The sequence below is a fragment of the Tubulanus polymorphus genome, chromosome 9 (genome assembly GCF_964204645.1).
Source record: "Tubulanus polymorphus chromosome 9, tnTubPoly1.2, whole genome shotgun sequence".
NCBI lineage: Eukaryota > Metazoa > Nemertea > Palaeonemertea > Tubulaniformes > Tubulanidae > Tubulanus > Tubulanus polymorphus.
The window spans coordinates 10224822-10239917 of NC_134033.1; the positions used below are offsets into that span (position 1 = coordinate 10224822).

The 15096-nt window shown below is 44.3% G+C and overlaps 1 protein-coding gene across 1 annotated transcript in view; it reads left to right on the top strand.

Annotated features, from left to right (window-relative positions):
• The window catches only part of LOC141910539 (uncharacterized), a 28729-nt gene that overhangs the window by 7682 nt on the left and 5951 nt on the right, over positions 1 to 15096 (top strand). The window contains exons 2-12 of the mRNA XM_074801231.1: positions 1183 to 1550; positions 4443 to 4583; positions 5152 to 5297; positions 5573 to 5771; positions 6096 to 6879; positions 7378 to 8553; positions 9538 to 9818; positions 10008 to 10767; positions 12025 to 12629; positions 12792 to 13038; positions 13618 to 14361. Coding sequence (XP_074657332.1) covers positions 1183 to 1550; positions 4443 to 4583; positions 5152 to 5297; positions 5573 to 5771; positions 6096 to 6879; positions 7378 to 8553; positions 9538 to 9818; positions 10008 to 10767; positions 12025 to 12629; positions 12792 to 13038; positions 13618 to 14361 — 5451 coding nt within the window. The remainder of the gene's footprint in view (positions 1 to 1182; positions 1551 to 4442; positions 4584 to 5151; positions 5298 to 5572; positions 5772 to 6095; positions 6880 to 7377; positions 8554 to 9537; positions 9819 to 10007; positions 10768 to 12024; positions 12630 to 12791; positions 13039 to 13617; positions 14362 to 15096) is intronic.

A 15096-nucleotide genomic window follows, 5' to 3' on the forward strand; every position in this document is an offset into this window, starting at 1 on the left:
AACATCCCTCTGACACACCATTCCTCTTCAAATGCGGGAGGTAGTTTTTTAATTCTTAGCACCACATTTGCACGAAAAATAAAAAAGAAATCGGTTCGAAATGAGAATCACGCCAGAAAACAAACCTGGAAATAGCTCCAGCGACCTTGGCATTTGATATAGGCCTACGGTAACCGACTCCGGCGTTGATATATATGGGTTCGAGTCACCAGTGGTGCCGATGATATTTATACGATCGACTTTTCTCGATACGTTCATACAGAAATAAAATGATAAAAAGAAAACGATATGCTTATTATATCAATGTGGGCGTGCGAATTTTGATTTTTTATTAAAAAAACACATTTATTTTCGAGCTATGATGCGGGAGGGCGGACTTTATTTTCATCGCTAATTCGCCGATGATTTTTTCCGATGCGGGCGGGATTTCAAAATCACGAGAAACAGGGCATCTTTTTGTGGCCAAAAGAAGCTTTTATAAATTGGCAACAGTTTAAGTGATCTTGGAAACTGTCAATAAAGATAAACATGATATCAATCAAAAGAGAGGGACCAAAGGTCAATTTTGGATAATTTCATTTCAGTAACGATGCTGCTGATGATAATGATAGAAACAGTCCAATCAAGTGGAAGTACAACAACTAGCTCTACAACTGTGATAACAGCCAGTCCAACTACAACTGAAACGAGAACGAGTCCAAACATTACTGAGACTACAGCCAACCCAAGTACAACTGAGACTACATCCAGTCCAACTACAACCGAGTCTACAACCAATCCAACTACAACTGAGTCCATAACGAGTTCAACTACAACTGAGACTACAATCAGTCCAACTACAACAGAATCTACAACCAATCCAACTACAAAGGAGTCTACAAACAGTCCAACTACAACTGAGACTACAACCAGTCCAACTTCAACTGAGTCAACAACCAGTCCAACTACAACTGAGACTGCAACCAGTCCAACTACAACTGAGACTATAAACAGTCCAACTATAACTGAATCAACAACCAGTCCAACTACAACTGAGTCAACAACCAGTCCAACTACAACTGAGGCTACAACCAGTCCAACTACAACTGTGACTACTACCAGTCCAACTACAACTGAGTCAACAACCAGTTCAACTTCAAGTGAGTCAGCAAACAGTCCAACTACATCTGTGACTACTGCCAGTCCAACTACATCTGAGTCGACAACCAGTTCAACTTCAACTGAGTCATCAACCAGCCCAACAACAACTGAGACTACTACCATTCCAACTACAACTGAGTCAACAACCAGTCCAACAACAACTGAGACCACAACAAGTCCTACCACAACTGAGAGTACAACCAGTCCAACTACGACTGTGACTTCTACTAGTCCAACTACATCTGAGTCGACAACCAGTTCAACTTCAACTGAGTCATTAACCAGCCCAACAACAACTGAGACTACTACTAGTCCAACTACAACTGTGACTTCTACCAGTCCAACTACAACTGAGTCAACAACCAATCCAACAACAACTGAGACCACAACAAGTCCTACCACAACTGAGAGTACAACCAGTCAAACAACAACTGAGACTACAACCAGTCCAACTACAACTGAGTCGACAACCAGTTCACCTTCAACTGAGGCTACAACCAGTCCAACCACAACTGAATCCACAACAATTCCTACCACGACTGAGAGTACAAACAGTCCAACTACAACTGTGACTTCTACTAGTCCAACTACATCTGAGTCGACAACCAGTTCAATTTCAACTGAGTCATTAACCAGCCCAACAACAACTGAGAGTACAACCAGTCCAACTACAACTGATACTACAACCAGTCCAACTACAACTGAGTCAACAACCAGTCCAACAACAACTAAGACTACAACCAGCCAGACTACAACTCAGACTAAAACCAGTCCTACTACAACTGAGAGTACAACCAGTCCAACTAAAACTGAGACTACAACGAGTCCAACTACAACTGAGAGTACAACCAATCCAACAACAACTGAGACCACAACAAGTCCTACCACAACTGAGAGTACAACCAGTCCAACAACAACTGAGACTACAACCAGTCCAACCACAGCTGAGAGTACAACCAGTCCAACTACAATTGTGACTACTACCAGTCCAAGTACAACTGAGTCGACAACCAGTTCAACTTCAACTGAGGCTACAACCAGTCCAACCACAACTGAATCCACAACAAGCCCTACAACGAATGAGAGTAAAACCAGTCCAATTACAACTCTGACTTCTACTACTCCAACTACATCTGAGTCGACAACCAGTTCACCTTCAACTGAGTCATTAACCAGCCCAACAACAACTGAGACTACTACCATTCCAACTTCAACTGAGTCAACAACCAGTCCAACAACAACTGAGACCACAACAAGTTCTTCCACAACTGAGAGTACAACCAGTCCAACTACGGCTGTGACTTCTACTAGTCCAACTACATCTGAGTCGACAACCAGTTCAACTTCAACTGAGTCATTAACCAGCCCAACAACAACTGAGACTACTACTAGTCAAACTACAACTGTGACTTCTACTAGTCCAACTACATCTGAGACGACAACCAGTTCAACTTCAACTGAGGCTACAACCAGTCCAATTACAACTGAGTCCAAAACGAGTCCTACCATAACTGAGAGTACAACCAGTCCAACTACAACTGAGGCTACAACCAGTCCAAATAAAACTGTGTCGACAACCAGTTCAACTACAAGTGAGAGTACAACAAGTCCAACTACAACTGAGAGTACAACCAGTCCAACTACAACTGAGTCAACAACCAGTCCAACTACAACTGAGAGTACAACCAGTCCAACTACAACTGTGACTACTACCAGTCCAACTACATCTGAGTCGACAACCAGTTCAACTTCAACTGAGGCTACAACCAGTCCAACCACAGCTGAGTCCACAACGAGTCCGACTACAACTGAGAGTACAACCAGTCCAACTACAACTGAGGCTACAACCAGTCCAACTACAACTGAGTCGACAACCAGTTCAACTACAAGTGAGAGTACAACCAGTCCTACTACAACTGAGAGTACAACCAGTCCAACTACAACTGAGTCAACAACCAGTCCAACTACAACTGAGAGTACAACCAGTCCAACTACAACTGTGACTACTACCAGTCCAACTACAACTGAGTCGACAATCAGTTCAACTTCAACTGAGGCTACAACCAGTCCAACCACAACTGAGTCCACAACAAGTCATACCACAACTGAGAGTACAACCAGTCCAACTACAACTGTCGCTTCTACTATTCCAACTACATCTGAGTCACTAACCAGCCTAACAACAACTGAGACTACTACCAGTCCAACTACAACTGAGTCGACAACCAGTTCAATCTCAACTGAGTCATTAACAAGCCCAACAACAACTGAGAGTACAACCAGTCCAACTACAAATGAGACTACAACCAGTCCAACTACAACTAAGTCGACAACCAGTTCAATTTCAACTGAGTCATTAACCAGCCCAACAACAACTGATAGTACAACCAGTCCAACTACAACTGTGACTACTACCAGTCCAACGACAACTGAGTCGCCAACCAGTTCAACTTCAACTGAGGCTACAACCAGTCCAACCACAACTGAGTCCACAACAAGTCCTACCAAAACTGAGAGTACAACCAGTCCAATTACAACTGTGACTTCTACTACTCCAACTACATCTGAGTCAACAACCAGTTCACCTTCAACTGAGTCAACAACCAGTCCAACAACAACTGAGACCACAATAAGTCCTACCACAACTGAGAGTACAACCAGTCCAACTACGACTGTGACTTCTACTAGTCCAACTACATCTGAGTCGACAACCAGTTCAACTTCAACTGAGTCATTAACCAGCCCAACAACAACTGAGACTACTAGTAGTCCAACTACAACTGAGACTACAACCAGTCCAACTACATCTGAGTCGACAACCAGTTCAATTTCAACTAAGTCATTAACCAGCCCAATAACAACTGAGAGTACAGCCAGTCCAACTACAACTCAGACTACAACCAGTCCAACTACAACTGAGTCAAAAACCAGTCCAACAACAACTGAGACTACAACCAGTTCAACTACAACTAAGTCAACAACCAGTCCAACAACAACTGAGACTACAACCAGTCCAACTATAACTGTGACTACTACCAGTCCAACTACAACTGAGTCGACAACCAGTTCAACTTCAACTGAGGCTATAACCAGTCCAACCACAACTGAGTCCACAACAAGTCCAACTACGACTGTGACTTCTACTAGTCCAACTACATCCGAGTCGACAACCAGTTCAACTTCAACTGAGTCATTAACAAGCACAACATCAACTGAGACTACTACCAGTTCAACTACAACTGAGACTACAACTAGTCCAACTACAACTGTGACTTCTACCAGTCCAACTACAACTGAGTCAACTTCCAGTCCAACTACAACTGTGACTACTCCGAGTCCAACTACATCTGAGTCGACAACCAGTTCAACTTTATCTGAGGCTACAACCAGTCCAACCACAGCTGAGTCCACAACAATTCCTACTACAACTGAGAGTACAACCAGTCCAACTACAACTGACGCTACAACCAGTCCAACTACAACTGAGTCGACAACCAGTTCAACTACAAGTGAGAGTACAACCAGTCCAACTACAACTGAGTCAACAACCAGTCCAACTACAACTGAGTCGACAACCAGCCCAACAACGACTGAGAGTACAACCAGTCCAACTACAATTGTGACTACTACCAGTCCAACTACAACTGAGTCGACTACCAGTTCAACTTCAGCTGAGGCTACAACCAGTCCAACCACAACTGAGTCCACAACAAGTCCTACCACAACTGAGAGTACAACCAGTCCAACTACAACTGTGACTACTACTAGTCCAACAACATCTGACTCGACAACCAGTTCAACTTCAACTGAGTCAACAACCAGTCCAACTACAACTATGACTTCCACCAGTCCAACTACAACTGTGACTACTACTAGTCCAACAACATCTGACTCGACAACCAGTTCAACTTCAACTGAGTCAACAACCAGTCCAACTACAACTATGACTTCCACCAGTTCAACTACAACTGAGACTACATCTAGTCCAACTACAACTGTGACTAATATAAGTCCAACTACATCTGAGTCGACAACCAGTTCAACTTCAACTGAGGCTACAACCAGTCCAACCACAGCTGAGTCCACGACAGGTCCTACAACAACTGAGAGTACAACCAGTCCAACTACAACTGAGGCTACAACCAGTTCAACTACAAGTGAGAGTACAACCAGTCCTACTACAACTGAGAGTACAACCTCTCCAACTACAACTGAGTCAACAACCAGTCCAACTACAACTGAGGCTACAAACAGTCCAACCACAACTGAGTCCACAACAAGTCCTACCAAAACTGAGAATACAACCAGTCCAATTACAACTCTGACTTCTACTACTCCAACTACATCTGAGTCGACAACCAGTTCACCTTCAACTGAGTCATTAACCAGCCCAACAACAACTGAGACTACTACCATTCCAACTACAACTGAGTCAACAACCAGTCCAACAACAACTGAGACCACAACAAGTCCTTCCACAACTGAGAGTACAACCAGTCCAACTACGACTGTGACTTCTACTAGTCCAACTACATCTGAGTCGACAACCAGTTCAACTTCAACTGAGTCATTAACCAGCCCAACAACAACTGAGACTACTACTAGTCAAACTACAACTGTGACTTCTATCAGTCTAACTAAAGCTGAGTCAACAACCAATCCAACAACAACTGAGACCACAACAAGTCCTACCAAAACTGAGAGAACAACCAGTCCAACAACAACTGAGACTACAACCAGTCCAACTACAACTGAGTCGACAACCAGTTCAACTTCAACTGAGGCTACAACCAGTCCAACCACAACTGAATCCAAAATGAGCCCTACCACAACTGAGAGTACAACCAGTCCAACAACAACTGAGACTACAACCAGTCCAACTACAACTGAGTCGACAACCAGTTCAACTTTAACTGAGGCTACAACCAGTCCAACCACAGCTGAGTCCACGACAGGTCCTACAACAACCGAGAGTACAACCAGTCCAACTACAACTGAGGCTACAACCAGTTCAACTACAAGTGAGAGTACAACTGAGACTACTACCAGTCCAATTACAACTGAGTCGACAACCAGTTTAATCTCAACTGAGTCATTAACAAGCCCAACAACAACTGAGAGTACAACCAGTCCAACTACAACTGAGACTACAACCAGTCCAACTACAACTAAGTCGACAACCAGTTCAATTTCAACTGAGTCATTAACAAGCCCAACAACAACTGATAGTACAACCAGTCCAACTACAACTGTGACTACTACCAGTCCAACTACAACTGAGTCGACAACCATTTCAACTTCAACTGAGGCTATAACCAGTCCAACCACAACTGAGTCCACAACAAGTCCTACCACAACTGAGAGTACAACCAGTCCAACTACAACTGTGACTACTACTAGTCCAACTACATCTGAGTCGACAACCAGTTCAACTTCAACTGAGTCAACAACCAGTCCAACTACAACTATGACTTCCACCAGTTCAACTACAACTGAGACTACAACTAGTCCAACTACAGCTGTGACTACTATCAGTCCAACTACATCTGAGTCGACAACCAGTTCAACTTCAACTGAGGCTACAACCAGTCCAACCACAGCTGAGTCCACGACAGGTCCTACAACAACTGAGAGTACAACGGGTCCAACTACAACTGAGGCTACAACCAGTTCAACTACAAGTGAGAGTACAACCAGTCCTACAACAACTGAGAGTACAACCTATCCAACTACAACTGAGTCAACAACCAGTCCAACTACAACTGAGAGTACAACCAGTCCAACTACAACTGTGACTACTACCAGTCCAACTACAACTGAGTCGACAACCAGTTCAACTTCAGCTGAGTCTACATCCAGTCCAACCACAGCTGAGTCCACAACAAGTCCTACTACAACTAAGAGAACAACCAGTCCAACTACAACTGAGTTCACAACCCGTCCAACTACAACTGAGACTACAACCAGTTCAAATACAACTGAGACTACAACCAGTCCAACTACAACTGTGACTACTACCAGTCCAACGACAACTGAGTCGCCAACCAGTTCAACTTCAACTGAGGCTACAACCAGTCCAACCACAACTGAGTTCACAACCCGTCCAACTACAACTGAGACTACAACCAGTTCAAATACAACTGAGACTACAACCAGTCCAATTACAACTGAGTCGCCAACCAGTTCAACTTCAACTGAGAGTACAACCAGTCCAACTACGACTGTGACTTCTACTAGTCCAACTACATCTGAGTCGACAACCAGTCCAACTACAACTGACGCTACACCCAGTCCAACTACAACTGAGTCGACAACCAGTTCAACTACAAGTGAGAGTACAACCAGTCCAACTACAACTGAGTCAACAATCAGTCCAACTACAACTGAGTCGACAACCAGTTCAATTTTAACTGAGTCATTAACCAGCCCAACAACAACTGAGAGTACAACCAGTCCAACTACAACTATGACTTCCACCAGTTCAACTACAACTGAGACTACAACTAGTCCAACTACAACTGTGACTACTATCAGTCCAACTACATCTGAGTCGACAACCAGTTCAACTTCAGCTGAGGCTACAACCAGTCCAACCACAGCTGAGTCCACGACAGGTCCTACAACAACTGAGAGTACAACGGGTCCAACTACAACTGAGGCTACAACCAGTTCAACTACAAGTGAGAGTACAACCAGTCCTACAACAACTGAGAGTACAACCTATCCAACTACAACTGAGTCAACAACCAGTCCAACTACAACTGAGAGTACAACCAGTCCAACTACAACTGTGACTACTACCAGTCCAACTACAACTGAGTCGACAACCAGTTCAACTTCAACTGAGTCTACATCCAGTCCAACCACAGCTGAGTCCACAACAAGTCCTACTACAACTAAGAGAACAACCAGTCCAACTACAACTGAGTTCACAACCCGTCCAACTACAACTGAGACTACAACCAGTTCAAATACAACTGAGACTACAACCAGTCCAACTACAACTGTGACTACTACCAGTCCAACGACAACTGAGTCGCCAACCAGTTCAACTTCAACTGAGGCTACAACCAGTCCAACCACAACTGAGTCCACAACAAGTCCTACCACAACTGAGAGTACAACCAGTCATATTACAACTGCGACTTCTACTACTCCAACTACATCTGAGTCGACAACCAGTTCACCTTCAACTGAGTCAACAACCAGTCCAACAACAACTGAGACCACAACAAGTCCTACCACAACTGAGAGTACAACCAGTCCAACTACGACTGTGACTTCTACTAGTCCAACTACATCTGAGTCGACAACCAGTTCAACTTCAACTGAGTCATTAATCAGCCCAACAACAACTGAGACTACTACTAGTCCAACTACAACTGAGTCGACAACCAGTTCAGTTTCAAATGAGTCATTAACCAGCCCAATAACAACTGAGAGTACAGCCAGTCCGACTACAACTGAGACTACAACCAGTCCAACTACAACTGAGTCAACAACCAGTCCAACAACAACTGAGACTACAACCAGTTCAACTACAACTGAGTCAACAACCAGTCCAACAACAACTGAGACTGCAACCAGTCAGACTACAACTGAGAGTACAACCAGTCCAACAGCAACTGAGACTACAACCAGTCCTACTACAACTGAGAGTACAACCAGCCAAACTACAACTCAGTCAACAACCAGTCCAACTACAACTGAGAGTACAAGCAGTCCAACTACAACTGAGTCAACAACCAGTCCAACTACAACTGAGTCAACAACCAGTCCAACTGCAACTGAGACTGCAACCAGTTCAACTACAACTGAGTCCACAACAAGTCCTACTACAACTGAGAGTACAAACAGTCCCACTACAACTGAGTCGACAACCAGTCAAACTACAACTGAGAGTACAACCAGTCCAACAACAACTGAGACTACAACCAGTTCAACTACAACTGAGTCAACAACCAGTCCAACAACAACTGAGACTGCAACCAGTCAGACTACAACTGAGAGTACAACCAGTCCAACAGCAACTGAGACTACAACCAGTCCTACTACAACTGAGAGTACAACCAGTCCAACCACAACTGAGTTCACAACCCGTCCAACTACAACTGAGACTACAACCAGTTCAAATACAACTGAGACTACAACCAGTCCAACTACAACTGAGTCGCCAACCAGTTCAACTTCAACTGAGAGTACAACCAGTCCAACTACGACTGTGACTTCTACTAGTCCAACTACATCTGAGTCGACAACCAGTCCAACTACAACTGACGCTACAACCAGTCCAACTACAACTGAGTCGACAACCAGTTCAACTACAAGTGAGAGTACAACCAGTCCAACTACAACTGAGTCAACAATCAGTCCAACTACAACTGAGTCGACAACCAGTTCAATTTTAACTGAGTCATTAACCAGCCCAACAACAACTGAGAGTACAACCAGTCCAACTACAACTATGACTTCCACCAGTTCAACTACAACTGAGACTACAACTAGTCCAACTACAACTGTGACTACTATCAGTCCAACTACATCTGAGTCGACAACCAGTTCAACTTCAGCTGAGGCTACAACCAGTCCAACCACAGCTGAGTCCACGACAGGTCCTACAACAACTGAGAGTACAACGGGTCCAACTACAACTGAGGCTACAACCAGTTCAACTACAAGTGAGAGTACAACCAGTCCTACAACAACTGAGAGTACAACCTATCCAACTACAACTGAGTCAACAACCAGTCCAACTACAACTGAGAGTACAACCAGTCCAACTACAACTGTGACTACTACCAGTCCAACTACAACTGAGTCGACAACCAGTTCAACTTCAACTGAGTCTACATCCAGTCCAACCACAGCTGAGTCCACAACAAGTCCTACTACAACTAAGAGAACAACCAGTCCAACTACAACTGAGTTCACAACCCGTCCAACTACAACTGAGACTACAACCAGTTCAAATACAACTGAGACTACAACCAGTCCAACTACAACTGTGACTACTACCAGTCCAACGACAACTGAGTCGCCAACCAGTTCAACTTCAACTGAGGCTACAACCAGTCCAACCACAACTGAGTCCACAACAAGTCCTACCACAACTGAGAGTACAACCAGTCATATTACAACTGCGACTTCTACTACTCCAACTACATCTGAGTCGACAACCAGTTCACCTTCAACTGAGTCAACAACCAGTCCAACAACAACTGAGACCACAACAAGTCCTACCACAACTGAGAGTACAACCAGTCCAACTACGACTGTGACTTCTACTAGTCCAACTACATCTGAGTCGACAACCAGTTCAACTTCAACTGAGTCATTAATCAGCCCAACAACAACTGAGACTACTACTAGTTCAACTACAACTGAGTCGACAACCAGTTCAGTTTCAACTGAGTCATTAACCAGCCCAATAACAACTGAGAGTACAGCCAGTCCGACTACAACTGAGACTACAACCAGTCCAACTACAACTGAGTCAACAACCAGTCCAACAACAACTGAGACTACAACCAGTTCAACTACAACTGAGTCAACAACCAGTCCAACAACAACTGAGACTGCAACCAGTCAGACTACAACTGAGAGTACAACCAGCCAAACTACAACTCAGTCAACAACCAGTCCAACTACAACTGAGAGTACAAGCAGTCCAACTACAACTGAGTCAACAACCAGTCCAACTACAACTGAGTCAACAACCAGTCCAACTGCAACTGAGACTGCAACCAGTTCAACTAAAACTGAGTCCACAACAAGTCCTACTACAACTGAGAGTACAAACAGTCCCACTACAACTGAGTCGACAACCAGTCCAACTACAACTGAGAGTACAACCAGTCCAACAACAACTGAGACTACAACCAGTCCAACTACAACTGTGACTACCACCAGTCCAACTACAACTGAGTCGACAACCAGTTCAACTTCAACTGAGGCTATAACCAGTCCAACCACAACTGAGTCCACAACAAGTCCTACCACAACTGAGAGTACAACCAGTCCAACTACGACTGTGACTTCTTCTAGTCCAACTACATCTGAGGCGACAACCAGTTCAACTTCAACTGAGTCATTAACAAGCCCAACAACAACTGAGACTACTACCAGGTTAACTACAACTGAGACTACAACTAGTCCAACTACAACTGTGACTTCTACCAGTCCAACTACAACTGAGTCAACTTCCAGTCCAACTACAACTGTGACTACTACGAGTCCATTTACATCTGAGTCGACAACCAGTTCAACTTCAACTGAGGCTACAACCAGTCCAACCACAGCTCAGTCCACAACAAGTCCTACTACAACTGAGAGTACAACCAGTCCAACTTCAACTGACGCTACAACCAGTCCAACTACAACTGAGTCGACAACCAGTTCAACTACAAGTGAGAGTACAACCAGTCCAACTACAACTGAGTCAACAACCAGTTCAACTACAACTGAGTCGACAACCAGTTCAATTTCAACTGAGTCATTAACCACAATTCCTACCACAACTGAGAGTACAACCAGTCCAACTACAACTTTGACTACTACTAGTCCAACTACATCTGAGTCGACAACCAGTTCAACTTCAACTGAGTCAACAACCAGTCCAACTACAACTATGACTTCCACCAGTCCAACTACAACTGTGACTACTATCAGTCCAACTACATCTGAGTCGACAACCAGTTCAACTTCAACTGAGGCTACAACCAGTCCAACCACAGCTGAGTCCACGACAGGTCCTACAACAACTGAGAGTACAACCAGTCCAACTACAACTGAGGCTACAATCAGTTCAACTACAAGTGAGAGTACAACCAGTCCTACTACAACTGAGAGTACAACCTCTCCAACTACAACTGACGCTACAACCAGTCCAACTACAACTGAGTCGACAACCAGTTCAACTACAAGTGAGAGTACAACCAGTCCAACTACAACTGAGTCAACAACCAGTCCAACTACAACTGAGTCAACAACCAGTTCAATTTTAACTGAGTCATTAACCAGCCCAACAACAACTGAGAGTACAACCAGTCCAACTACAATTGTGACTACTACCAGTCCAACTACAACTGAGTCGACAACCAGTTCAACTTCAGCTGAGGCTACAACTAGTCCAACCACAACTGAGTCCACAACAAGTCCTACCACAACTGAGAGTACAACCAGTCCAACTACAACTGTGACTACTACTAGTCCAACTACATCTGAGTCGACAACCAGTTCAACTTCAACTGAGTCAACAACCAGTCCAACTACAACTATGACTTCCAACAGTTCAACTACAACTGAGACTACAACTAGTCCAACTACAGCTGTGACTACTATCAGTCCAACTACATCTGAGTCGACAACCAGTTCAACTTCTACTGAGGCTACAACCAGTCCAACCACAGCTGAGTCCACGACAGGTCCTACAACAACTGAGAGTACAACGGGTCCAACTACAACTGAGGCTACAACCAGTTCAACTACAAGTGAGAGTACAACCAGTCCTACAACAACTGAGAGTACAACCTATCCAACTACAACTGAGTCAACAACCAGTCCAACTACAACTGAGAGTACAACCAGTCCAACTACAACTGTGACTACTACCAGTCCAACTACAACTGAGTCGACAACCAGTTCAACTTCAGCTGAGTCTACATCCAGTCCAACCACAGCTGAGTCCACAACAAGTCCTACTACAACTAAGAGAACAACCAGTCCAACTACAACTGAGTTCACAACCCGTCCAACTACAACTGAGACTACAACCAGTTCAAATACAACTGAGACTACAACCAGTCCAACTACAACTGTGACTACTACCAGTCCAACGACAACTGAGTCGCCAACCAGTTCAACTTCAACTGAGGCTACAACCAGTCCAACCACAACTGAGTTCACAACCCGTCCAACTACAACTGAGACTACAACCAGTTCAAATACAACTGAGACTACAACCAGTCCAATTACAACTGAGTCGCCAACCAGTTCAACTTCAACTGAGAGTACAACCAGTCCAACTACGACTGTGACTTCTACTAGTCCAACTACATCCGAGTCGACAACCAGTTCAACTTCAACTGAGTCATTAACAAGCACAACATCAACTGAGACTACTACCAGTTCAACTACAACTGAGACTACAACTAGTCCAACTACAACTGTGACTTCTACCAGTCCAACTACAACTGAGTCAACTTCCAGTCCAACTACAACTGTGACTACTACGAGTCCAACTACATCTGAGTCGACAACCAGTTCAACTTTATCTGAGGCTACAACCAGTCCAACCACAGCTGAGTCCACAACAATTCCTACTACAACTGAGAGTACAACCAGTCCAACTACAACTGACGCTACAACCAGTCCAACTACAACTGAGTCGACAACCAGTTCAACTACAAGTGAGAGTACAACCAGTCCAACTACAACTGAGTCAACAACCAGTCCAACTACAACTGAGTCGACAACCAGCCCAACAACGACTGAGAGTACAACCAGTCCAACTACAATTGTGACTACTACCAGTCCAACTACAACTGAGTCGACTACCAGTTCAACTTCAGCTGAGGCTACAACCAGTCCAACCACAACTGAGTCCACAACAAGTCCTACCACAACTGAGAGTACAACCAGTCCAACTACAACTGTGACTACTACTAGTCCAACAACATCTGACTCGACAACCAGTTCAACTTCAACTGAGTCAACAACCAGTCCAACTACAACTATGACTTCCACCAGTCCAACTACAACTGTGACTACTACTAGTCCAACAACATCTGACTCGACAACCAGTTCAACTTCAACTGAGTCAACAACCAGTCCAACTACAACTATGACTTCCACCAGTTCAACTACAACTGAGACTACATCTAGTCCAACTACAACTGTGACTAATATAAGTCCAACTACATCTGAGTCGACAACCAGTTCAACTTCAACTGAGGCTACAACCAGTCCAACCACAGCTGAGTCCACGACAGGTCCTACAACAACTGAGAGTACAACCAGTCATATTACAACTGCGACTTCTACTACTCCAACTACATCTGAGTCGACAACCAGTTCACCTTCAACTGAGTCAACAACCAGTCCAACAACAACTGAGACCACAACAAGTCCTACCACAACTGAGAGTACAACCAGTCCAACTACGACTGTGACTTCTACTAGTCCAACTACATCTGAGTCGACAACCAGTTCAACTTCAACTGAGTCATTAATCAGCCCAACAACAACTGAGACTACTACTAGTCCAACTACAACTGAGTCGACAACCAGTTCAGTTTCAAATGAGTCATTAACCAGCCCAATAACAACTGAGAGTACAGCCAGTCCGACTACAACTGAGACTACAACCAGTCCAACTACAACTGAGTCAACAACCAGTCCAACAACAACTGAGACTACAACCAGTTCAACTACAACTGAGTCAACAACCAGTCCAACAACAACTGAGACTGCAACCAGTCAGACTACAACTGAGAGTACAACCAGTCCAACAGCAACTGAGACTACAACCAGTCCTACTACAACTGAGAGTACAACCAGCCAAACTACAACTCAGTCAACAACCAGTCCAACTACAACTGAGAGTACAAGCAGTCCAACTACAACTGAGTCAACAACCAGTCCAACTACAACTGAGTCAACAACCAGTCCAACTGCAACTGAGACTGCAACCAGTTCAACTACAACTGAGTCCACAACAAGTCCTACTACAACTGAGAGTACAAACAGTCCCACTACAACTGAGTCGACAACCAGTCAAACTACAACTGAGAGTACAACCAGTCCAACAACAACTGAGACTACAACCAGTCCAACTACAACTGAGGCTACAACCAGTTCAACTACAAGTGAGAGTACAACCAGTCCTACTACAACTGAGAGTACAACCTCTCCAACTACAACTGAGTCAACAACCAGTCCAACTACAACTGAGGCTAC